The 26,233-nt window shown below is 41.3% G+C and overlaps 1 protein-coding gene across 4 annotated transcripts in view; it reads left to right on the top strand.

The window, feature by feature from the left end:
- Positions 1–26,233, top strand: part of COL4A3 (collagen type IV alpha 3 chain) — a 126,992-nt gene that overhangs the window by 43,968 nt on the left and 56,791 nt on the right. For all 4 annotated transcript variants that reach the window (XR_003519184.2, XR_003519185.2, XM_027590008.2 and 1 more), the window contains exons 2-11: positions 12,405–12,461; positions 14,944–15,033; positions 18,246–18,290; positions 18,943–18,987; positions 19,652–19,714; positions 20,391–20,444; positions 21,659–21,685; positions 22,398–22,472; positions 24,607–24,669; positions 24,796–24,831. Coding sequence is in view for 2 of the 4 variants with exons in the window: in XM_027590008.2 (XP_027445809.1) it covers positions 12,405–12,461; positions 14,944–15,033; positions 18,246–18,290; positions 18,943–18,987; positions 19,652–19,714; positions 20,391–20,444; positions 21,659–21,685; positions 22,398–22,472; positions 24,607–24,669; positions 24,796–24,831 (555 nt within the window). In the remaining 2 variants the exon portion in view is untranslated. The remainder of the gene's footprint in view (positions 1–12,404; positions 12,462–14,943; positions 15,034–18,245; positions 18,291–18,942; positions 18,988–19,651; positions 19,715–20,390; positions 20,445–21,658; positions 21,686–22,397; positions 22,473–24,606; positions 24,670–24,795; positions 24,832–26,233) is intronic.

Below are 26,233 nucleotides of genomic sequence, written 5' to 3' on the forward strand. Positions count from 1 at the left end.
GCACGGCACCTGCCCCTGCTGCTGCCGTGAGCCCTTAGCTACCAAAGTCTTATCAAAGGATAGCTGCACCGTTGTCTAGGTGTGTGTATGCACATGCGTGTGTGTGTGTGTGTGTGTGTGTGTGTGTCTGTGTGTCTGTGTGTGTGTGTATAAATCTTTTGAATTTGCCAGAATGGCTAACCCTTTCCTTAGGGTTTTCTAAATACAGTTGCACATTTGAAAAGATGTCATGTAAAAGTCAAAGCTCTGCATTTTTTTATTGGGATATGATACTGATTACATCTCTGTCTTAAGAAAACTAATTTAAATATGCTTTTGTTGTTCTTTCTGTAGTCTTCTTTCCAAAACTAACAGTGAAGCAAGCTATCTAGATGCTGCTCTGTTGATCCAAGTCCAACAATCAAACTTTATTTTAGCAACAACAAACACTATTTTTAATATGAAGAGCAAAGCAGATACCAGGGAAGTGTGAAAATACAATCATCTTCATAGAGCGCCAAAAGATAGTCAATGCTTAACGTTTAGAAATTTAGTGACCAGGATCTCAATTGCTTTGAATTCTAAATTTTTATTTTCGCCTACTTTTCCTTTTTATTCTAAAATAGGGAATGAATAAAAACTCCGTTTTTCAAATTCTTTTGTATCCTTCCAAAACAGATGTCACCATCGTGCAGAATTTCCCTTCTATTGATCTAAAATAAAAGCATGGAATGAAGTTTCTGTCCCCTGACCCATTATTTCTACCTTATCTTTGCCTTTTCCACTCCCTGTGCTTTGAGGCTCATGCCCTTTACCTTCTCTTAATCCTTCCTACTTGTAATACTACACTATTCCAGCTAGAGCATTTCTTTTCTCCCAGTGCAGATCCTAAGGACTCTGGATAATTCTCCCCTGGCTTTCTCATCTACCTGCTCCTATGGTTTTTATTTCCGTGGCATTAGTCATCTGGATGAGAAGAAAAAATTCGGTCAATCATTAAAATGTCTAAAATATCCAAATGTTTGTTTTTCTGGAGACATAGCTTACACTTTCTTATTTATTTTTGTATGATGTCTCACTCCAGCTGTCATCATCATATTTATTTATTTATTTATTTTTAAGATTTTAGTTATTTATTCATGAGAGACAGAGGAGGAGAGAGAGAGAGAGAAGCAGAGGGAGAAGCAGGCTCCCGAGGAGCAGGGAGCCCGATGCGGGACTCGATCCCAGGACCCTGGGATCATGACCTGAGCCGAAGGCAGACGCTTAACCATCTGAGCCACCCAGGCGCCCTGTCATCATCATATTTATATGCTTCTCTCTCCGTAGTCTGTTCAGTCCCATGGAGCATTGTATTATTCTTGACATGTGCCCAGTTTCACTTTTAACTTCGTTTTGTTGCTTTAATAATGGTAATCTATCTTATATAGTTGTATAAATTATGCCTACCAACTTGATCTATTTAGTACCCGGTAAGCTATTTATTCATAGGGTCAATATTTATTGAACGCCTACTATTAGCGACGATCACTCCAGTTCTATACAGGAGTATTCTGTCCTGTGAGATTTAAAACTACTCGAAATTCTTTGAATACCATCTCAAATCCATGGGAAAGCCAAATTCTGCCCAGGATTTCTGCAAATTCCCCGGGGCCTGCATTCTCTTGGTAGCTTCTCCTGATTTCCTGTACTTGCTGAAAACAGAATCGCACCAACATCTCAATTTCCACAATTATTCTTTCACTTGTAGACCAGAGCAGGACAGTGTGCTGCTTGTCCAGTTTTCCCAGGATAAGGCAGTTTTTTACAGAACAAACTTTATTGAAGATTCAGAGACAAGACAAGGGACTTCAACCATATTTGTAATGTGCTATTTCTTACACTGGGGCGTAGGTGAAAGGGTATTTGTTACATTTCTCTTTATACCTTTCCATATATATCCCATATATATGGACCCCTCCCACCCCCACCACTCAGGTTCGTCTTGAGGGCCTCCTTTTTTAATCAAACAAGCCCGGATGTCACGTGACACAGCTAAGCCGAATTTCCCCCTGGGAGAAGAGTCCTAGGAACATAGAGATGACTATGTTCATAGTCATATGAACTATGACTAGTTCTTATGAGAAGCTTTGTTAGATGATGAAGAAACAAATAATTACAATGCAATTAGATACGTGTTATAAGAGCAGTTATGCCCAAAACAGAGGAAAGAACAAGTAACTACCTAGAGGATTTAGGGAGGTAGTCTTCTGGAAAGAGGTAACCTTTGAGCTTCTCCAGAATGAGCACAACTTAGCCAAGCAAAGTAAGGGGTATTGAGAGGTGGGCATTCAGGCCAAAGGACCATGTGGAAAATCCCAGGAATGCAAAAGAGAGCTCGGGGTGACCAGTGGCCTCTGAGCCTGGGGAAATAGGGGGGACCAGAATACAAAGAGCCTCGTACGTCACGCTGATGAGTTTAGACTTGGCAAGGCCAGCCGTAAGAAATGAGCAAACAATTTTTATCAGGGGAGTGACATATTACCATTTGGGAAATTTATTTATGGTTGATAATTAATCCTAACTTCTATTTTTAAAAAGAAATACTGTTTCCTTATTTCATAAATACCACAGATGTAAGTGTAATAGTTTTCCAAATGAGTCTCCATTTCTGTTTAATGCTCAAGAGGTAAAGTTGATTCTCGAAGTGTGGTCTGGGGAATCCCTGCAACCCAGTCTCCTGGGCTATTCTCTAGACTTGGGATCCTGGAAAAATTAAGACCACTGAGGGCTCCAGATAATTTTTGTATACTAGTGGATGAGAACCACTATCCTAACTTTCAGTTGGAATACCATGAAACTAAACAGAGAGATTTTTCTTGATCACAATTTGATTTGAACTACTGCCATCAAAAAAGCATGTTAATCATAACAAATGCAACAAAAACACCCCAAACATTTCTATAGTTTGTTTTAAAAAGCAAATTCAGGATATCAGATTCTCTCCTTATCCTTTATAGAGATTTTATGTTCGTGATTTGTTGGCTTATGTCCTGCCCCAAGCAAAGTGTTAGGTAGACAGCATTTACTGTCCTCCAGGCTTAGAGAGAAGAGAGTTTCACGATAGTGGCCAGCGCGAGCCAGGAATGGAGCCCCAGCCCAATTCAGCCGTAAGGAATTATTCTTCTCTAATGTGGCCACAGCTGAGACAGAGCCCACAGGTTTGTGGGCCCTACCTCCCCAATCTAGCCTGGGCAGTGGGCAGGAGAACTAGCATGTATAATGGCCTCTCTGCTTGGAAGTTTGCCAGTCTCCCTAAAATGTAGTCAGCTCCTCCGCCCAAGAGAAAAGGAGACGTTCGGGGCTCCACATAAAATCTGGACCAACCTTGGACTCAGTATGAGACAGATAAACCCTAAGGCCTCTTGCAGTCTTAACAGCATATGACTTGGAACAACAGAGAGTGTAAGTCCCCCACCCCACCACTAGCAAGTGGTAGGTCAGGCAACCTCCAGGACTGACTTTCATCGGCAGAGAATCAACTGAGGGTGTCTTCATCAAGTGATTGAATCATTTTTCTTTAAAATTTTCCTATGTTTATTCTTCCTGTGTTTTTTTTCTACCAGGAAGTCAAAGCTAGATTGGTGATTTTCCAAACTGGAGAAAAACATCACTGAAGATGAACTTACCATGCTTCTTAGGTTGAGAAAACAATACGTTGTTAGACTTCAAATGTGAAATTAACAGGAAATTTTCTGGTTTTGAGATGAACTCTCTTCTTTATTGTGAATTTTGAGCAGAGTAAAAAAAATACAGATAGTAAATAATAATAATAAAATACTCGTAGTATTAAAAGACTTGGAACAAAAGCAAAGTCCCCCTCCAGCCTACCCTCCCCCACATCCCCCTCCAAAGAGGCAACGGCTTTTAAATCTTCCAGCTATTTCTTCCACTTATTTACTTCCATATTTCTGAAAAACAGGCTCATAAGAGTTATTTTAACACTACTGACTTGCAGCTCAGTAGGTGAGGACACTTCTGTGACCTACAACCCTCCTTTTCCTCAAATGTTCCCAACATGCTTAGATCAAAACTTTTGGCTAAATCAGTAGTATATGGTTTTGGGAAGTATGTTCATTGCTAAGCCACTGCTTTTCATGTCTGTGACCTTTCTTGGACAAACTTTTGTTTTTCCTGAAGCTTTTTAAATTTTCTAGTCACACTTGTCAGACAGTTTTCTTGGTGTCCCCCAGGGGCTGCCAGCCTCCGGCTCCAGTGTAAGTTATTTATACCACGGTCGTCCTGAGACACTCATTCTGTTAGCTCCTCTCTCCTAGATCCCGGGTCTTCCCCTTTCTTGACCTAATTTGTTTTTTTGGTGGTGCACATCCTCTGGTAGTTAACCGTGGAAGTATGCCTGGATGGTAACATTTTTGCTTCATTATGGACCTGAAAATAATCTGTGTCTCCTCAAACTTAATGTACCGTTTGGTGAGTATAAAAGTCTACATTGAAAATCAATTTCACCCCAGAATTCTGAAAGCCCCATGCCATATCTCCTTCATAGTATTACGGTTGACACATCCAATGCCATTTTGACTCCAGGATCTTTGTATATGACTGTTTCTTCTTGTTGTTTCCTCCTAGAATCTTCTCGTTATCCCCGGTGTTCTGGAATGCTTTGATAGTGTGCCTCAGATGTGTGTATTTGTAAGAGGGGGACATTCAGCCGGCCCTATCAATCAAAACATTTATTTTCTTCCCTGAGAAAATCATTTATTGTATTATTTCTTCAATAATTTCCTCCCATTTTCTCTCCTTGGCCTTTTTGAAACTCCATTTGGTCAGATACTGGACGTCCTCAAAACTTCTGCACTTTTTTCCTTATTGTTCACCTCTTTTTCTTTTGCCCTATTTTCTGGGTAGATTTTTGAATTTCTCTTTTATCATTTCCATCAAACTTTTAATTTTAGTTGAACCCCTGCATTATTTACTACTACCTAATTGATTATCCCCCAATTTTTCAGTTTGAAACAGCAAACTTTTATCATCTCAGACATTCTTTGAGGGTCAGGAATCCTGAGTAGGAGTCTGGGTGATGCGGTCTCCAGGTCCCTCATGGGGTTCAGAAGCTGTAGGCTGGGGCAATAGTCGTCTAAGTCTTGACAAAGTTGAAGACTAGCTTGCAAGATAGCTCATTCACAAGATTGTTGCCAGGGGCCTCAGTTCCTCAATACATGGGCCTCTTCATAATGCTCCTTGACTTGACATGGCAGCTGGCTTCCTCAAAGCAAGTAACCCAAGACAGAGCAGATATCACAATGTTATTTTTATGACTTAGTCTCAGAGTGACGTAGCATCACACTTGTCCTATTCCATTGGTCCTACAGACTGACCCTGGTTCAATACGGGATGGGACTACAAAACTACATGCATGCCAGGAGGAGGGATCACTGGGGGCCATCTTGGAGACTGGCTCCACGGCTCTGTATTCCAATTTTTGTTGTTTCTTTTTTCTTTCTCCTCTGTGTGTACCCACCCTTTTGGAATGGCCCCTGTTGGGAATACTTCATGACCCCAATCCAAATAATTTTAAAATGGTGTTTCTTGGCTCATGTTCCCTATTATGCACAGGAACCAAATTCGAAACCACCACAGTTGGCTTCTAGACTCAGTCCAACCATGTGATGATCCAGTCCCACCACTGCTTTGTGCTGTCATTGCATGTTGCTCACCAGAAATATTTATCTTGTTTTTGAGTTTGTCTTTTTTATTTTCTGGTTTTGTGTCTTATCTTTTATTGGAACAGAGCATATGTGTCAAAGTATTTACAAATGTAATGGTCCAGTTGACGTGACGCTTTCACTGGCCACCCAGCTTCCAACAGTTGACACTTTTCATCTGTTTTTATCTGCTCACCTGTTTTTCTCAGCTTGTGAGTTGGTACTCTTTTTTATTCTTTATCCATCATCTTATTCTGGTTTTCACACACACACACACACACACACACATACACACACACGCACACACAAGAGGACAAATGCAAAAGTATTTAAAAAACTATCTTTCTGGATTAACATTTTTCTTTTAAAGATTTTATTTATTTATTTGACAGAGAGACACAGCGAGAGAGGGAACACAAGCAGGGGGAGTGGGAGAGGGAGAAGCAGGCTTCCCACGGAGCAGGGAGCCCGATGCAGGGCTCGATCCCAGGACCCCGGGATCATGACCTGAGCCGAAGGCAGCTTAACGACTGAGCCACCCAGGCGCCCCTGGATTAACTTTTACATACATAAGTGAGACTGTTTTTTTTTCTCCTTGTTATTCAAAATAATATTACTACCCAAGTAGTGTCCATATTTTCAGATAGTATCACATCAGAGTCTTCCCAAAAATCCGAAGAAGGCTTCCATTTGGAAAACTGGCCTAGTCGTAAGGGTGACCTTCAGCTTCTTATGCTCCTTTTATGTTACCTTTAGGTTTACAGATAGAAAATGGATTTTCCCTTGAAATGTCTTATATTTATGTGATGAAGTGCAAGGTTTCTAAACACTTCTAGCAACTCTCCCAGAACCCAAAGCTGAAAAATGTAAAACTTTGAAAATCACTTTAGATTTGCTATTGACAACTGGTATAATTAGGCACGCAACAGCTCCCGGAAGTGGTGAAAGGCACGTGATCATCCTCCACATGGACAAGAGCTCAGGGCTGCTCCTCCAGATTTCTCCCATCGGAAGTAGCATCTCTGGAGAGATCAACAAGAGCTCTGACATGCCTGGTTCAAATGTGCTTCTTCACTGGTTGTCACATGCAAAAGGAATAGATGAGTTTTATATACAAGCTAGTTTTTTAAACAAGTAATAGTATCAAAGATATTTTCTGAAAGACCTGGTCCTACATATGGGCAAACCGAGCAGGCAAGCTAAGGGGTCCCGTCTGCCCCAACGCGTGTCTCACCTGTCAGTCTGGAGTTGTTCGAATTTTCTACCACTTGGGGCATTTATGCACATTGTGTGTGTGTGTGTGTGTGTGTGTGTGTGTGTGTGTGTGTGTAGGCATTTATCAGTAAAAAATGTGTCAGTTACAGGGCATACTTTTAAAAATTAATTCACTAGCGTGCATTACACTGTATGAGATTAGCTTGCTGACACCTCTCAGAGAGAAAACCATAGTAGTAGACGAAGCAGATAGGGCTGATCAGGAGGATTGTGGATGGAAGAGAGGAGACAGTTGTGACTAGTTTAATGCTTCCCAAAGTCATGCCTGTGTTGGACAGTGTAGACTTTCACCAGACCAAGGGAAATGAGGAAAGTAAGAACAGTGTAGATATTGCTTATGGAGTAAAAGTTATTTATTTTCACTTTATATAAAAGAGCACCTTGCAGTCTGTGAGCATTTATTTTCTTGCTTCCTTTACAGTGTTTTAATTTGCATTTTCTTGGGGCACCTGGGTGGCGTAGTTGGTTAAGTGCCCGACCCTTGTTTTTGGCTGAGGTCATGATCCGGGTCATGACTGGGGTTGTGATTGGGGTTGTGAGATGGAGCCCTGAGTCAGGTTGCACTGCAGTCTCAGTGCTGAGTGGGCTTAAGACTCTCTCTGTCCCTCCCCCTTTTGGGCAAGAACCCTTGCATGCTCACTCTCCCTCTCTCTCAAATGAATAGGGGAATCTTAAAAAAAAAAATCTTGTTTTTTTTCTTATGGAATGATGATAGTAGATGATAGATTTGCAGTTGGCTCATGTGTGGGAGGGTAGATTTGCTTGTTTGTGTTTGAAGATAACCATCGCTCTTACATATCAAAATATAAATAAGACAATCCACTGTTGGTCTCCATTAAATTTTTTTTATTTTGTTGCCCTGTGAAGTTCAAAATACAAGGAACTTTTAGATTAGATGATCTTCTGGATTCTTCCCACCCAAAATTTGCATCACCTGGGCCCTCCCTGCCAACAACCCTTAGACTGAAGTGTGGTAGGAAGAAGGGGAGGAACATAAGGAAGGGAAAGGGGGGAAGAGAGAGATTCCTGTGTGCCATTCTGATAATTTTCGCACGTCACAAAATATTATTTTTCTTTTTATTTTTTTTCCAGCTATTTGAAAATACAAAAATCATTCTTAGCTCAAAAGTAGTGTAAAAACAGACAGCAGACTGGATTTGGCCTGTGGGTTGCAGTATGCCCATTACTGATTTATACTGCAAAGTCCATGAACTACCATGTTATGTTCATCACTGGGATTTTACATCCCATTGCTGGGGGCACAGCGACAGTGTGAGGGGAAGAGATATATCTGAGTCCCTCCCGCAATGCCTCAGTAGCCTACAAAGCCAGCCGATAATTAAATATAGCAGAGTGGTTGAGAATATGGCCCTGGGTCAAACCACCTGGATTAATATCCCCCAGCTCCATTCATAATGAATGACCTCCAGCCTCCGACATCCAGTTTTCTTAGCTCTAAGGTGGAGCTAATTCTAGTACCTACCTCACAGAATTGTTATTGGGTGTAAATGAGGTCGTGCATGAGGCAGGAAGCCTGATCAGTGCCCTATGCAGTCACTGCTCAAAAAATGTTAACTACCGGGGGCGCCTGGGTGGCTCAGTCAGTTAAGCGTCTGCCTTCAGTTCAGGTCATGATCTCCGGGTCCCGGGATCAAGCCCCCATGTCAGGCTCCCTGCTCAGCGGGGAGTCTGCTTCTCCCTCTCCCTCTCCCTCTGCCTGCGCGCACGCACGCTGTCTCTATCAAACCAATAAATAAAATCTTAAAAAATAATGTTAACTACTGAAATCATCATAGGACGGATCCAAGTTCATTTCCTCTACAGCATCCTTATCATGGGATCCTTCAGAGTCTATTAATCTTAAATGAATGGTGAAGGCCTCTTAGTACTGCTAGACTCAAAACATTTTAGGGCAAGAAAAAAAAAAACCTGGAGTTAACGATTATAAATCCCACTCACTGCCTTACACGAGATGGATGGAACTTTCTTACTGATTTATTCCCAAATGTACCAGAGACCTCTGATTGCCCCCTTCTTTGTCAGAGCCAGTAATGTGCACGCTTGCTGTCGTCCAGAAAAACAAAAAACGGGTGGCTGATTTAGATGTCTAGACTAGTGGTGTCTCCCTGGACAGGGCTTGAAAGATAGGAAGTGGCATCTCCAGTGAGATTTCTGCGATACCCAAGTGGGGCGACAGCGGCTTCTGGGTGGGGAAGAAGGGGCCACCGCGAGAGCGGCGCACGGGTGTCATTCCCCTTTAGTGGAGGGCATGCTGCCAAGGCTCACGGTCAGTTGCTTAAGGCAGACGCGGGATGGAGGGGCCCTGCGAAGAGCAGTTCATGGAGTCTGTCTGGCTCAGTCAGCCACACTTGGTCAGCTCTTTTCACACACAAAAACGTTCGCCTCAGGCTATTGGCTGGGCAAAGGATCAATAATCATAATGCAGAATCAACAGACCTGCTCAGTAGAGTGTTAACCAGCTTTGAACGCTGCCAACTTCCCCTTACCCCAAACCAGGCCAGGCTGGGCGTGGGGGAGGAGAGGCTAGGGGACAGGCAGGAAACCAGAATATGTCACCCCAAATATGTCTCTTCGACATAAAAATTATTTTGAACTGAAAGCAACGATGAAGCAATAAATGCAGAGAAGGCTTTTTATTTTGTTGCATATTTATAAAAGGGCATATTTTTCAACTTCACGGAGGGTTTAAAATTTTCCAAAAAAAAACTTTTCAGTCCAACCTGGTGTTAATTTTAACTTGTATTAAAATAACCAAGGCTTTTAGTTTCATTTTTTGCCACTTCATCAATAGTTGCGCATAATTCATGCGTAAAGAAAATATCTCAGTCACAGTAGAGCAAAACAACAGCAATATGATTCATATGTCTTGAAATTCCAGGTCCAAATTGGCTGTAAAAAAATTTCCACCTTTCCATCTACCCATTGATCCATTTAATCAATCCACAAGCCTTGGCCGAGGATATATTATACATCAGGGTTACTGATGTGAATTAGACTAGAATTCCTTCCCTCCTAGGGCTTACAGGCACCAGGGAATATATACATTAAACATAGGAGCAAATAAGAAGGAAGACCTGATCTCATTTGGGGGCAAACACTTGTTCAAGCTAACATTGAAAGATTTCCAGTAACGTACGGCAAACGTGGCTTTTACTCCAAGAAATAAAATAAGGCCTGTCTCATGACCTCCGTGTACCTTCTCAGAGGTTAGAGGACTGGTAATTTGCCTCCTCTTACAGAGAGGTCCAGAGTCTCAGAGAGTGCTGTGTTGTGTCTGGGAGGCAGAAGGGTCAGAGATGCTCACTGTCCACTGGAAACCGTGCCGTGAACTCGAGCATTGGGTCCTCGCACGGGTGGCTCTTCCTTGCCCAATATCTAGTGCTCTTGGGTGTAGGACTCAGACTCTTTTCTGAAGCCCCGCTGCCCCCTCCAAATGCTGTGTGGGAGCAGGGTGCTTGTCCCTCCAACCCTTGGGGCCAACTGTCAGCAGGTACTTAAACCAGAAACAAAAACTAAGGCTCTTGTCTTCAGGCAGCTTTTTCTTTCCCAAAAGTGAGGGACAGAAAAGCCTGGCTACTTGCTCGGGATGACAGGAAAAAAGACATCGCAAACAAAAAACAGATGTGCAAATTAGTGTGTCAAATGATCTAGTGTTTAGAAACATTTAGAGGATTAGCTCTAGCTTGCAGACTCAGATTTTAGGTGATAGCTTAGACTAGTGGAATCAGAATCACCCAGAGGGCCGGTTAAAACAGAATACTGATATTAAAGAGGGCACATTCTGCATGGAGCACTGGGTGTTATGCACAAACAATGAATCATGGAACACTGCATCAAGAACTAATGATGTAATGTATGGTGATTAACATAACAATAAAAAATAAAGAAAAACAAACTAAATCCTGCAAAAAAAAATAAAATAAAAAATAAAAAACACAAAGCACACACACGCACACACACACACACACACACAAAACAGAATACTGAGACCCACCCCCAGGGTTTCTGATTCAGTGTGTCTGTGGTGGGGCCGATAGTTTGCATTTCTGACAAGTTTACAGGTGATGTGGATGCTGCTGATCAGGGGATCCCCACTTTGAGAACTATTGCTTTAGTAGAGTATGCTTGAATATGTGATTGAAATGAACATAAAAGTTGAAAAATCTAGAAAGACAAGATTAAATATATGATGTCAAGGTATGACTTAATGACCCCAAACATCTAGGAGGAAAATCAGAAAAATCTAGTCTTCTAAAAAGTACCAAATATCCAACACTTGGAGAGAATATAGATTTTCCTTTTCAGTCAATCACTTTCCATTCATATAAATTGTGAGGTATGTATAAACGTGGTGTCTGCAAATTACTCTACACTTCCCTTCCTTGAAAGGTGGCATAGCCTACTGCTCTAGGCTCAGGAAATATATTTAATTAAAGATGTTTTTGCCTAAGCATTTTATTTTAATTGAACAAATAGGGTCCTCCACTTTGGAAATGTCTGAAGCAATTTCTCTTTTTTATGTTTTCTACCAACCAGCCAGCACAGGTCCTAGACTTGCCCTGCCTTTGCTGTCAATTAATATTCTTTTCCGGTGGAAAGCAAACTCATTCTCAGTTAATATTAACCTGAAGAAAAAAATTTAAAAAAGGTAAATACATAAACATAGAACATGTGTCAAAACACATTTTAAATTCAGTATTTTCAACTACCTCTTTGGTCCTCTGCTGGCAGAGAAATCTTTAAAAATCAACCTTCACTAGAGTTGGCCTGTGCATAGGTTCTAAAATGTGTCAAAGTAACTGAGATAGGATAAGAGTTCTCAAGCTCACAGCTAAATTTTTGTTTTTGCTTTACACCAAGAATATGTCACTACATTAGTGAATTAGTTTGTTCTCCTTAAAGACACATAGTGGGTATCGATCATCTTTTCTCAGTCTTGAACATCATTTCAGGAAAAGAAAACCTTCGAATCACTTACAGAAGATATGACCAGTTAATATACACATACGCATATATCATATATAAATATACATATTCATATATATAATATACATATTATATATATTATGTTAAATCTAAGAAACTTGCCAACATTAGACCACTTTCTGCTTACGGTTATGGCAATTTCATATGGTACAACTACACATTATCCTGAAAAAAGGAAAGATGACTTCGCCTTTTCCATAAATAACTTAGAATTCCCAAACAATAAAAATGATGCACACTCACCGGACAGTTCTCCTATGTGCAAAACATCTCACTTCTCGGCTCTGTTTCTCTTGATACATTATTGCCCCAGTATAGCATGGCTCCTAATCATTGGTGTTTAATGCTCAAAGAACAGAAAAAAATGTTTGCTCTTGCCCTGCCAGCCAGGATTTATTAAGCTGTTTTTAAACAAAACTCTTTCTTTTTCCCTTTTCCTAGGGTTGTGTCTGTAAGGACAAAGGCCCGTGCTTCTGTGATGGGATCAAAGGGGAGAAGGTAAAAGCAAAATCTTAATATTGCTTCTTTCCTCTGTAGAGCTCATCCAGGAATTTGCTCTTATTTATCAGAAAGACCCGCAGTGTGTTATTCCATTCCCCAATCCAATTTTAAAGAAATTGTATATAAACATTAACCAAAGAAAAGGAAAAAAAAAAAAAACCTTCTGGTAAGTTTCAGACGACTTGTGTAAATACTGTCAGTTAAAATGTAACTCTTTTGGGCGCCTGGGTGGCTCAGTTGGTTGAGCGACTGCCTTCGGCTCAGGTCATGATCCTGGAGTCCCGGGATCGGGTCCCACGTCGGGCTCCCTGCTCAGCGGGGAGTCTGCTTCTCCCTCTGACCCTCTTCCCTCTCGTGCTCTCTATCTCTCATTCTCTCTCTCTCTCAAATAAATAAATAAAATCTTTAAAAAAATAAAAAAATAAAATGTAACTCTTTTGGTCTGTAAAGAAAAAGGAACAAGTTAGCAAAAAATTAAAAAAAGCTTATCAGAATGCCTCTCTATGTAGAAATGTTGATAAACACGAAAGAACTGAAAACAACTCGATTCACTCACTTTGACACAGGCATTGAAATCCCAAGACTTCAAGGCCTGCAGCACTGGTGCAGGCGCGCCCCCTGGCGAAAGAATCCTGCAACAGCCCTCTGGTTGAGGCCAAAATGCAGCACCCGGAAGTACTACCGGTGTCCCCCGCTTTCTGAAAGCTCGCCTTGCGCCACTCCGCTTTTAGGAAAGACCCACATTGCCATTCGTTTTGCTAACCAGAAGAAATCCAAAGAGGATTTTGCTTCTGTGAAAACAACAACAACAGCAACAAACAAACATTACCATATCAACGTAGGTTTTTCATAAAAGCAAAATGGTGTAATTCGAACTTTCAGAAAGCGGGGATTTTACACCATTTTACACCATTTCAATTTAGGAAGAGTTTCGTAGGAACTCTGTGCCTTCAGATAGCGGGGCAAACCTGTAGCTCCATTGCAGAATTCAAGAAAATAAAGAATGCCGTGAAATCTCATTAATTCGCTCCATTAACTTGCAATTTGTGATAATTAAGAGAGAGGCCGAACTAAAGTTTTTTCTTTGTTTATCAGGCCCTTTCCTCAGGGACACTAATGAATTGCTTAACAATATTGAGGGGTGACTAAAAATATTTTTAGAATGTATTTTTAGCTCTTTAGATAAAATAATTTGCATATAATTTATATACTAACTATATAATAATTATTCCGTTTATTTTCAATTATTCTATAATTAACACGAACTTTGATTTAGGTTTTTCCCTAAAGCTATGAATGTAGTATATTCAGATGCGGGTTGGAAAGCCGGGATTCATTTTTGCTCTCAAGATTGAGTCCCGGGCGCCTGGGTGGCTCAGTCGGTTAAGCGACTGCCTTTGGCTCAGGTCATGATCCTGGAGTGTCGGAATCGAGTCCAGCATCGGGCTCCCTGCTCAGCGAGGGGCCTGCTTCTCCCTCTAACCCTCCCCCCTCTCATGTACTCTCTCTCTCTCTCTCTCATTCTCACTCTCTCAATATAAATAAATAAATCTTTAAAAAAGAAGAAGAAGAATTTATCGAGTCCCTACTATGTGCAAGATGCTATTCTAGGATGTGTGAGAGTAACAGTATTGAGAGAGGACTAGCCAATTTTTTTGTTTCCCTTTTTATGGAATGTGTGTGCACGTAACCATGTGAAATTGCTGTCTTTATCTCTTTCTAAACTTTTTTAAAATTTAATTTACCAATTGTGTAATTAAATTGACTGAATCAACCAGCAACCTTTATTATTAAAGAGCGATCCCAGGACCCAGGTTCACCAGAAAATTATTTGTTGGCAGAACCATGTCACTCATGGGGCCTAAATTATTTTCACTCACTCGTTACTAGAGGCATTCTCATAATATCATCTCTTTCTAAAAAACAATTTAGCTCACCCTTTTGGTTATGCCATTCTTGATATCTCCTGCATCTCCTACACAAAGAGCAGATTGAATTACTAATTCCTGTGTAATCAAGAAAGGGCTAAAACTGATAGCCTGCATGTTGTTCTTTTCAAGCTACAAAGCAATTACGCGCACTCCCCAAACACATTCTTGTGCCTTAGCCTCACTCTCTCTCCAACCCCAAGCAAACACACTGCACCAATCTCAACTTTCTCACTGGCCTGCCCCTGCTCCAGTTCTTGATGCCCTCTCTCTTGATCTCTGCTCTGTGTAGCGCCACCATTTGGGGAAAAGTAGTTCCTACAAGACCAAAGGCAAACACTTTCAAACCTATAGACAAATACTAAAAGCAGGTAGCTTTCCATTTACTGTTATACTTACTGCTGAGTGTCAATTTTGTTGTTCCAAGGGGAAAAAAAATATGTCAAATGTCCTCATTAAGTTGTAAAGAAAAGAAAGCAATGGTTGTGGGTATGTTTATTGCTGGACAGTGCTATTCTGTGTGTTTCTTATCCTATGCTGGTTTTTAACAGGGGGAGAAAGGCCTTCCCGGACCTGCTGGTTCTCCTGGCCAGAAGGGATTCCCAGGTCCCGAAGGCTTGCCTGGACCACAGGGACCCAAGGTATGTCAGTTTATAAGCTTGGAACATCCCCAATTCACCTAACCTTCTTTATGCCTACCCCTGGGTTGCTGGGAACCTGGAGAGAATTCAGCATCTCAGCCAATTGGTGGATGCCATGGCGAATTCCTGCTCTCCAGGCTTAGCCAGGTCCTCTCTTATCTCAAGAGATTCAAATGTTGGGGCGCCTGGGTGGCTCAGTTGGTTAAGCGACCGCCTTCGGCTCAGGTCATGATCCTGGAGTCCAGAGATCGAGTCCCGCATCGGGCTCCCTGCTCGGCGGGGAGTCTGCTTCTCCCTCTGACCCTCCCCCCTCTCGTGTGCTCTCTCTCTCTCTCTCTCATTCTCTCTCTTTCAAATAAGTAAATAAAATAAATCTTCTAAAAAAAGAGAGAGATTCAAATGCTCATCACCGTGAAGTTCCGTACTCAACTTCCTCCTCCTCCCTGACCCACACAGCTTCTATCCCTGCCTATTTTCTTTCGTCTTGCATGAAAGGGTGAGTTCTTTTGGCCTTTCATTCAGGACCTGTTCTTACCCCTGTGTCTGGATCCTGGGATTCCCACCAGAACCAAGCCTCTTGGCCATTCCTTTCTTTTTGTTGTTAGCTTTTCTCTTTCAGTCCTCAAGCATGCTTATATAAAATTTCCTCCGGATCATTCAGGTCCTGTAAGCAAAGATTGCCATCCTTTCCCTGTCTTTCCTTTCTCTGTCAAGATTTTAAACACCAAGTAACTAACCAGGCTAACTGTAATTCATCTCCTATTCGCTCCTCAGCCGCCATAATTTTCCTTTGATCCCCCTGCCCTGAAAACGCTCCTGCAGAGGTCACCCATGACTTTTGTGTCCTTCTGCTTTGTTTCACCATGTGGATCTCTCTCCTTGAAACACTTGTCGCTCTTTGTTTCTGGAATCAGCCCTCCTCCGATTCTCTTCTTTCATGGGTTCCTCTTTCTCAACTCATGACACATTTTTATCCTAAAGTCTGTGATACAACAAAGGGCTTTGTTCAAATAAATACCCTAGAGGATTTGCTAAAGAACTACATAACCACTAGATGTGCTGATGGCTCTTTCCTGCTGCGGACATTAGCTAGACTTAAGCCTGGGCTCTCACGCACTCACATGGTTGTTCCCCCGACTGCAGGCCTCCAGCAAGCTATGAACTAACGAATAAGCTATGAAAGATCATCATAATTGATCCCCACAGAGTCTTTTTAAATTTCATAAATGTGTGGACTACTTACTTGGTCATCAAAGGCAACAGTTACTGCGAATTTCTTCTGTGTCAGGCATTGGGACGTTTACTCTTGACTGTCTCTCAGCTACTCTTCACGTTGAACCCCAGAAATCATGACTATGGTGACTCAGTCTCTCCGTTTTAGGGATGAGGAAACCGACGCTCAGAGCACTTAAGTAACTTATCCTGTGCTCCATGGTTAAAGGTGACAAAATCAGAGTTCAAATCTGGTTTTATATGATGCCAGAATCAAATTCCCATAACCGAAGAAACTAAACCCACACCTACAGTTTCTAAGTAAACAAGCAAAATGTTGTGCTTTTCCAGGAATTCTACCATTATGTGTCTGTCTGATTCATGTATGTGGTGTTTCTCCATTTCTCTTTCTTCTGACCCTAATTTTGAAAAAAAAAAAAAAATCATTCAGATTTTGGACATTTAGTGTCTGAATTCGGCCCCATTCAGTGTCTGACCATCCCACCGCCTTCCTCCAGGGCATGGCCTAGGATAGTCCCCCTTTTCACTAATAAAATGAATTTGCCACTTCAACTCTGGACTTGGATCAACTCGTATCAACTCTTTCCTTTTTGTTTTGTTCTCTACCCCCATTCCTGTCGTTATGCTGGCATTTCTTTAGAGAAGCCAACAATCAATTTAAATAATCATTGCAAACATAGGGTGCTTACGATGGGTTATGTGATGTGGAGGTATTCCATAAAGTTAATCCATAAAATTCGGGGGCCATGTTGTCATGGAGTTTGTATATGACAAACTTGTATATGACAAACTATGTACTTTATAGATGTAGCTGCAAAAGATAATTTGATCAAAGGCAGACAATTATTGCATATTAAAACCTGACCAAAAAGATTTTTAAGTGGGATCGAGCCCCGCATCGGGCTCCCTGCTCCGTGGGGAGCCTGCTTCTCCCTCTCCCACTCCCTCTGCTTGTGTTCCCGCTCTCGCTGTGTCTCTCTCTGTCACATAAATAAATAAAATCTTTAAAAAAAAAAAAAAAACCTGACCAAAAAGATTTTTCAGGTTTAAAAATTTCTTCTCTTAATTTTAAATATCGTATGCATGAAAAGAATTACAATTTGGGGGTCTTGTGCATAACACAAATAGCATCCTGCAGAGCAGGAGAACATGGGCATGCGCCCAGGCATTCCACCTCAGTCAGCGAAGGCCGGCTGTGGCCTTGACCATCCCAATCTCAGAAGACTCTGTAACAACCCTTTCCTCAAAAAAAAAAAAAAAAAAATCAAAAATACCAAAACATACTGAAACTCCCAGGAATGATAAAAAGGGTTTTTGGACAATGGAACTTTCACACCAAGTGGCCTGGTTCGAAAAGTCTCCATTTAAGGTTATTCTCTAAGAAACAGGGCCTCTCAACCGTATTCATCATATGCCCGAAGCAAGTTTATCTCTGGTTCAGGCAGTTCTTACTTGGCTATTTATTTATTTGTGCATGCCAGGCCCATTTTGTTAATAAAGTCTTTCTCATGCACAGAAATATTGGCTGCCATTCTCATCCCCATTGTAACTGTATCATCATCCTCATCAGACCTCAGCCTCTGTCTGGCTAATGTGGGGTTTTCACAGCAGCTCTTCTCAGACATTAATGTGAACAAGAGTTATTTTCTGATCTGGTGAAAATGTAGATTTGGAATCAATCTGTCTGAGAGGTGGGGGAGGCCTGAGAGCCTGCGTTGCTCACAAGCTCCCAGGTGATGATAATCCTGCAGGCCCCTGGACCCCACATTGAGTAGCGGGGCTTTGAACGAATTCCTGTTGGTCCTTTCTGATAAATGTTTTCGCTTCAATTAAGCAAACAGGCAATTTCACTGTGTTAACACTGAAATAATCGCAAGAACAAAACAGTTTGGCATGTGAAGAGAATGGGGAGTTTTAATTTATGGTTTCTTAGTGCCAAATAATTTCCAGTGCCTTTTTTTTTTGTTTCTTGGATCTAGGGCTCACCAGGACTCCCAGGACTCACGGGTCCCAAAGGTGTGAGGGTTAGTAGTCCAACTGGTCCATCCTGATTGTTTGATGAAAATTCTTCTTCTTTAAAAAATAAGAACTCTGCACTGTAAAAGTTATACAAATGTCACAAAGGAGTACATTCTATATGATACACTCAATAGATGAAGTTCAAGAACAGGTAAAAGTAATCTGTCATGGCAGAAAACAGTGGTTATTCTGTTGGGGGTGGGTATTAATGGACTGAGAAAGGGTGTGAGAGAACCATAGCGGGGTGGAGATGTTCCCTGTGTGGATGGGATGGTGGTGGTACCAATATGTACATGCACACATATGCAAACGTTCCTTAAACTGTTTGCAGAAGCTTGGGGCACTCTACTGTATGCAAATTTTACCTTAAACGTCCACCCACAAGAGGCAAAAACAATCTTAATCATCTCTTTTTAAATATTGCACTATATGTTAACTAAAATGTAAATAAAAATTTCAAAAAAGTTTGATAAATGTAAGATTTTGAAAAGTTTGTCAGACCTTTTTTTGGTTTGGTTTAGTTTTTCAAAGAGTGTTCAGGCATTCCTAGTCAGAGTTGCAACATGGGGTTATCAGAATGGTAAATACGTTTATGTTTATAGGTTGAAACACTTTTAAGTGGTTTTCTTGTCACCTTCCCCTTTTCTACGTCTGTAGGGAATAACTGGATTGCCGGGATTTTCAGGTCCTCCTGGACTTCCAGTAAGTAATGGGGAAAATGTGTAAATTTTAAAAAATAAAAAGAAAGCTCATTTTAATAAGACGTTAAAGCAGTAGCACAAAGGAATAGGTACTGAGACATGTGCTACATGATGAGAATGTTACAGTAGAATCACATGATATATTAGAGTGCAGATTTGTAGGACGCACAAGTCCGGTTGGATTTCCTAAAATCCAAGCAGAACAGAATGGAACAGAATAGAATGGGACTTGACAGTTTGAGATGAGATAGAATGGGAAGGGATGGGATGGACTAGAACAGATTAGCTCTATTTAATGGTGTAGAATACTAAAATAATGGTTATCCTGTGTATACATCCCTCTTCTTTTTCCTTTCCTGGCTTCCAGTTTAAAACAGCATGTTAAGGGACTTCACTTTATATAGAAGCGTCTTCTGTTCTATCTAAAATATCTGTATCTCACTTGATAATTTTGGGTTTTGATTAGCCCATTTTAGTTGCCATGATTTTTATTTAAATTATCTAAAATAACTAAATACCCTGTTTAACTATGTAATAGCCATTTGTATTTAAATAAGTATCTAAATTAGGCCGTCTCTTCCCTCGCCTTGGGTCCTTCATGATGGCTCCTTGTTCCCGGGGCCCGGGTGGTGATGTCACCTCTCTGAGACTTGCTCTGTTTTCAGGGCACCCCTGGCCATCCTGGGCCTTATGGACCTGCTGGTGTCCCAGGATGCAATGGGCCTAAGGTATGTACTCCTCACACAGGAGATGGTTAGGAAACGTTTTGCAGAATGAATCAATCAAGGGGAAGGAGGAAAGAGAAGGCACAGACTTTCCTTGAGAGACTCTTTTAGCCAGAACCCTTGGTATGTGTCTTCAGGACAGAAACATAATGATTTTCTTTCTTCTTACGGCTTGGTTTCTGATTGTCTTTTGAGGACGTTCTCTCAGGTTCTTCCACAGAAGGACAACTGGGGGCTCACCCTTCACCTAAGGTTGTGAGTGTATGTAAATCAGAAACGAACGCTTGGAATGCAACATTGGTCTTTTGAGAAAAGGGACTGAGCTTTCCAGTGTTCACTCATGCCCTCTGTTTGGTGATAGCACCCTCCTTTCCCCCAGAATGGTGGCCATGAAAGACCTAATTACTCAAGTTTCAAGGAAAGAGCAATTAAAAAAGTTCTTGGCACAATTACACTTTTGCCGTTTATGCACAATTTGAGAAACAGTAGATTCTAATCCTGTTTTCAATTAATATAATGGTTTTCTGGCCTTCAGCCTCATGACCCAGTAGCCATAAGGAATTTAGGTTACTCAGTCTAGATTGACCACTGCAGGGCTGGAAGAGAGAAACAGGGAAATTATCTCAATAGGCTGTTCTAGAACGACTAAAAAGAATAACAAGTTTTGTATGCCTTCCAGGGTGAGCAAGGGTTTCCAGGCCTTCCGGGGACACCAGGCTACCCGGGGATCCCAGTAGGTAACCATTTCTAACTCTGTATAAAGTACAAGCACGAGTCATTTACAGAATGGCCGCGTGCTGAAATCCATCATGACTTTGCGGAAGTCAGGGGCCGCCGGTAGTAGACATTCAGCGCATGGGTGGGGGGGAGGTGAATGAATAAATGCATTTTGAGTTCAGGTTTGTGCTTTGGGGTTTTATTTTGCTTTTGAGACATCCAAGCAAAGATGAGTGATAGGCAGCTGGATTTGGTTAGAGGAGAGGCCCCGGATGGTGGTGACACAAGGAGTGAGAAGGAGGGGAAAAGAACCTCAGAACAGACAAGCCCCAGCACAGGATGTCCGGGTCAAGGAGAATACACCTATAAAGAGAGGGGCCTCGTGGTAGAAAGAAGACCAAGAGGAGTATATTATGGAAGCCCGGGAAAGATGTATTTCAGTAGAGGGAGTGGCTGACAGCTGACTAATGCTGCTGAGACGTCCAGTAAGATCTGAAGTCTTGTCATTGATTCTAGCGACGTCACTGTCATTGCAAGCCATAGCGAGGGATATTTCCAGCATGGGTGGAGGCAGGAGGCAGGTGGGGCACTGAGGAAGGAACAGAATGGGAAGATTGCAGATGACATGAAGGAGAGACTGGTGGGGGGAGATTTTGTTTGTTTAAATGAAAGAAACTCGAGCATGTTTAAAAACCAGTGGGAATATATGTGCAATGGAATACTACTCAACCATCAAAAAAAAATGAAATCTTGCCATTTGCAACGACGTGGATGGAACTAGAGGGCATTATGCTAAGCGAAATAAGTCAATCAGAGAAAGACAATGATCATATGATTTCACTGATATGTGGAATTTAAGAAACAAAACAGAGGAGCATAGGGGAAGGGAGGGAAAAAGAAAACAAGATCAAATCAGAGAGGGAGACAAACCATAAGAGATTCCTAATCATAGAAAACAAACTGAGGGTTGCTGGAGGGGAGGTGGTGGAGGGATGGGGGTCACTGGGTGATGGACATTAAGAAGGGCACGTGATCTAATGAGCACTGGGTGTTATATAAGACTGATGAATCACTGAACTCCGCCTCTGAAACTAATAATACATTATATGTTGATTAATTGAATTTCAATAAAAAATTTTTAAGAACGGTGGGAAGTAGACAGTGGGAGAGCGGGCAGAATAGCAGCAAGAACAAAGCAGTGATGTTAAGTATTTGGTTTCCTGTTTTTAGGGTGCTGTTGGTTTGAAAGGAGAAAAGGTAAGTCATGTGTGGCATATTATTATTGAAAATCTCTAAGTGGACATATGAAAAGATTTCTCTTAAATAATGAGGTAGGGGGTGGGGGGATGGGTTGGCCTGGTGATGGGTATTAAGGAGGGCACGTTCTGCGTGGAGCCCTGGGTGTTATGCACAAACAATGACTCATGGAACACTACATCAAGAACTAATGATGTAACGTATGGTGACTAACATAACAATAAAAAATTTAAAAAAATAATGAGGTATAAGTAATTATAAATTAGGCTTCGCAATTAATTCAGAAACCAGTTAATAATTGGGACATGATATTTATTCCTATTCAACAACTTCTTTTAGCTCTTGTCATACATATCTCTTAAAGAATACGTTTGTAAAATCCTTTTAGGGAATAGAGTCTAGGGGAAGAGAACTAACCTCAGGCTGGGGGCCCCACCTTCTAGATCAAGAGTTGCCACTAATTTTGGTATCTTGAGAAATGGTTTCTCATTCTTGTGTCTTTCTTCCTTCCATAGTAACCTGTCAATTTTAGGAGATAGGAAAATCTTTTATTTCTTCAAAATGGAGTAACTACATAATCCTAAATCATTTCCCCAAGTATATATCCTGAAAAGCACTTTTACCCTTGAAGCAGTAGGACCTTGAAGAAGCATTTAAAGGAGTTTTGAAAATACAACATTGACTATGTTTAATGAAGTTCTTCATTTTCAAGGGTGCTCCTGCTGCAGAAGCTATAGACCTTGATGGAAGAGGTGACCCTGGGTTGCCAGGAGCTCCGGGATCCCAGGTACCGCATGTCAGAGGAGGCCCCATTATTCTCAGTCCTCTGGCTCCGACTCGGGCTTTCTGTCTATCTGACCCTCTCCTTGTTTCTCCTCTCTCTTTGTCTCTGTGACTCTGTCTTCGTCTGTCTCTCCTCTTTCTTTTTTCCCCCAAATCTCTTCCTCACTCTCTTAGGAACATTTTTATGGTTTGTTTTCTGTTTTCTTTTTTTATTGAGGTATTATTTGACATATGACATTATATTCATTTCATATGTGCAAGGTAATGGTGAGATATTTGTACATATTGTGGAATGATCCCCACAATAAGTCTAGTTAACCTCCGTAACCACAGTGACAAATACTCTTTTTTTCTTGTGATGAGAACTTTACTTTCTTAGCAACCTTTCAAATCTGGAGTATGGTATTGTTAGCTGTAGTCGCTCTGCTGTCCCTTACATCCCCAAGACTTATTTATTTATAACTGGAGGTTTCTACCTTTTGACCCCCTTTACCCATTTTGCCCTCCCTTCACCCCCGCCTCTGACAACCACAAGAACATTTGAAGCAGACATTCATATTTCTTCTGTTGGCATTGACTTCATTTCATTCTAAAACATTCACCTCATAAGAAACTCCATGAAACTAATATAAAAGGATGATTTTGTGCCTAAGTCTTTTAATCTCTTCTTAAATCTCAATTACCCAGGCTTTCCTAAACCTAAGGAGGAATCTTCAAGGAATAGTTATGCTCCACTTATTCTGTATTTGTTGAAATCAAGGATAGGTTTGTATCATACATTGAGTATCATTTAAAACTACAATGTTAAATAACAGCCCTGTTTCAAATTTTGCATGACAGTAAGTAACTGGGTTTTATTTAAATGCATCTTTCTCCTGTTGAGTGGTTTACCTTCTGATCTATATGTATGTAGATCTGAGTGTGATCCCTCATGGGTACGAAGAGACACAGCTATTTGGGGGACTGTGTATGCTTTACTTTGGGATTCTAAAGGGTCTTTTGATAAGCCTAAGGCACAGGTACTAACTTCCAGTTTAATTAACCAGAAATATCTTAACTTAGTTCAGAAGTGTATATGGAAATTTCTGGAAATTTGTCTAAGTGAGCCAAAGAGTTTGAGTGTAGGCTGTCAGGGAGTTCCCTGATGGTGAGCCATGCCAACTGATGGTGAGCCGCAAAATGACACAACGATGCAGTTAGGAGCCTTTACTGACCTTTGAGGAAAGATGCAGAACATGATGGCTCTTCATTTTTCTTTCTTAGGGAACATTTACGGGGCCTGATGCTGGAGGAAAGGGATCCAGTAAGAAGAGATTAGCAGCGATCTGGGACATTAATGTGTCCCTTAAATGTGCATTGAGTGTTGGCTAGGTACTACCAAGTGCTGCTGATTAAGATGTAGCAGTAGGACACTCATCTATACAAGAAATATTTATTACATCCCAATTATGTGTCAGCAGCTGTTCTAGGCTCTAGAGATACCATGGTGCATAAATTAGCCAAAAAAAGATTAAAAAAAATTCTTGCCCTCATGGATCTGACATTCTAGTAGGGGAAAACAAAAAAGATATAAATTAGTAAGTGCAGGCATGTTAAATAGTAAATTTTAAGGAGGAAAACAATGCAGGGTCAGGGGAGAGGAAGTGTCCAGGTTGGAAGGAGGGTTGTGGCTTTAGATTGGGTGGACAGGGAAAGGATGACATTTGAGTGAAAATAAGAAAAGGGAGAAGAAGTGAGTCATAAATATGCCTGGGGAAAGAGGTTCTAGGCATAAGGAGAGCAGGTGGAAGGCCCTACCAAAGAAGCATGCTTGGCTGAGAGAGACAAATAGGCAGACAGAGAGATAGACAGAAAAGCAAAATTTTAAAGATTTAAAAACCTCCTCTAAATTAAAGCTACTGCTCTGGTCATTCTTCTGGAAACGTTGCCATCAGGATATTCCTGGCAGCCTGTTATACATGGCAACACACTTTCAGGCATCTTGTTTTTTTCCTTTTTTTGTAATTAACTGCAGCCATAAATGACGGGCGTCATGTTCCTCAGGTTTCATTAAAATATTGTAATGGATTTAATTAGTGGACCTCATTCTTAGGTGAGAAGTAAATTCAAACTTACTCTATTCTTCTCTTAATTTATAGGGTTTGCCAGGCCTTCCAGGCTTTCCAGGACCTGTTGGTCCACCTGGCCCTCCAGGATTCTCTGTGAGTATGAAGTCATCACTGCTATAGACCCTGTAACCTAGTAAATTCATTAGAGCGAAAAACTTCACACAGAGTTTTCGGCTTGGCACATTTTCTGCTGTAATTTTAACTTGTGGCTTTTTCTAGGGCTTTCCAGGAACCATGGGACCTCCAGGACCTAAGGTAGATTACGGTTCATATATCACAACAACCAGAACACTGAGAACAAGTTAAAAGCCAGACCTGGTCTGATTGGACATGTGGTCACTGCCTGGCCCCTCTCTAGAAGCCGCGGGATTCCCGGCAGGGAAGAGAACAGGACAAGCCGCTCTGTACCCCTCACTGTCTTCTCCCTGCACTTAGTAACTTGATCCCTGATAATTCAGTTATAAGGAGCTTCCTATTAGGAAAGGGCAAGTCCATAGATTTCCCATTTCCAATAATCCTACTGATCACCCAACACTTTATCCTATAAAATTTGTAGTGGGCCGCTTCTCAACACCAACCTGATCTTAATGCTAGGAAATGAAGGGTGAATATTCATGTGCTCATTAAACAGCGTCCTGCATGTCTTTCTCATAAAAAGACCCATTGCTAGTGTTGGGGAGGAGAAACTTTTCTCTATCCTCTTAGGTTCCTGAGTGGGGACATGCATATGGAACTGAAAAAAGACCTATTATCAGGAGAAGAAGGTTCATTTCATATGCATGTGGGGGCCTTACAGAAATGAAATGAAAACCCCAAAGAGGCTGTCAGGCCCAGAGGCTTGTGTAACATTTTAACAAAGGGTGATACATTTGTGGAGGAGTGACAAGACAAAGGAAAGGGGTTTTGAGCTGGTAAGGGTAGTAAATTGTGGGAAAGTACATACAAGGGGGAAACTAATGGAAGATGAGGGTTATTTCAGTAAGGTTTGTTGATGCAGATTTCAGTCACTGCTGGCTCCAGAGATAAGAGTTGTCTCCTCTTCCTGGTACAGGAGAAGAGTCGGGTGACATCTTCGCCAAGGGAAGATGCCTCCATGCCCTGCCCTTAGGTAGATGGAGGAGGGTAGAGAACTTTTTCTGCATTTGCTGTTACTCAGTTGTCTGGAGCTCAAAATAATTCTTACGCCAAAGTGATATTTTGGGGTGGCTTAGTCTGAGCCCCTCATTTAACTAAGTAGGAAAATGTTGAGTGAGGCTGAGCCCCCTAGGAAATTAGTCCTAACGCCGTATCTCTTGCTACTACCAGCTAGATTTTGTGTGTAGGGAACTTGCCAAGGTGCTTTCACAATTATTATCTCATTATTTACGTGAGTTGTCAAAGAGACGGTAAATGACAGAGCTGAGATTTAAAGCATTTCGATTCCTCATCTTGAGCTCTTGTCCTGTAGCTTGTGGGCTAATGGGTGGAAGATCTGTATACTCAAGAGTAAAACAGCAAGGAGGCACTTGTGATGCACACTGGGTATAGTATGGAAGTGATGAATCACTGACCACTACTCCAGAAATCAGTATTACCCTGTATGGTAACTAACAAAATTTAAATAAATAATAAAAAGAAGGCAAGGAGGCATTGGTTGAAATGATAGATCGGCCATTGT

The sequence above is a fragment of the Zalophus californianus genome, chromosome 3, assembly GCF_009762305.2.
Source record: "Zalophus californianus isolate mZalCal1 chromosome 3, mZalCal1.pri.v2, whole genome shotgun sequence".
NCBI lineage: Eukaryota > Metazoa > Chordata > Mammalia > Carnivora > Otariidae > Zalophus > Zalophus californianus.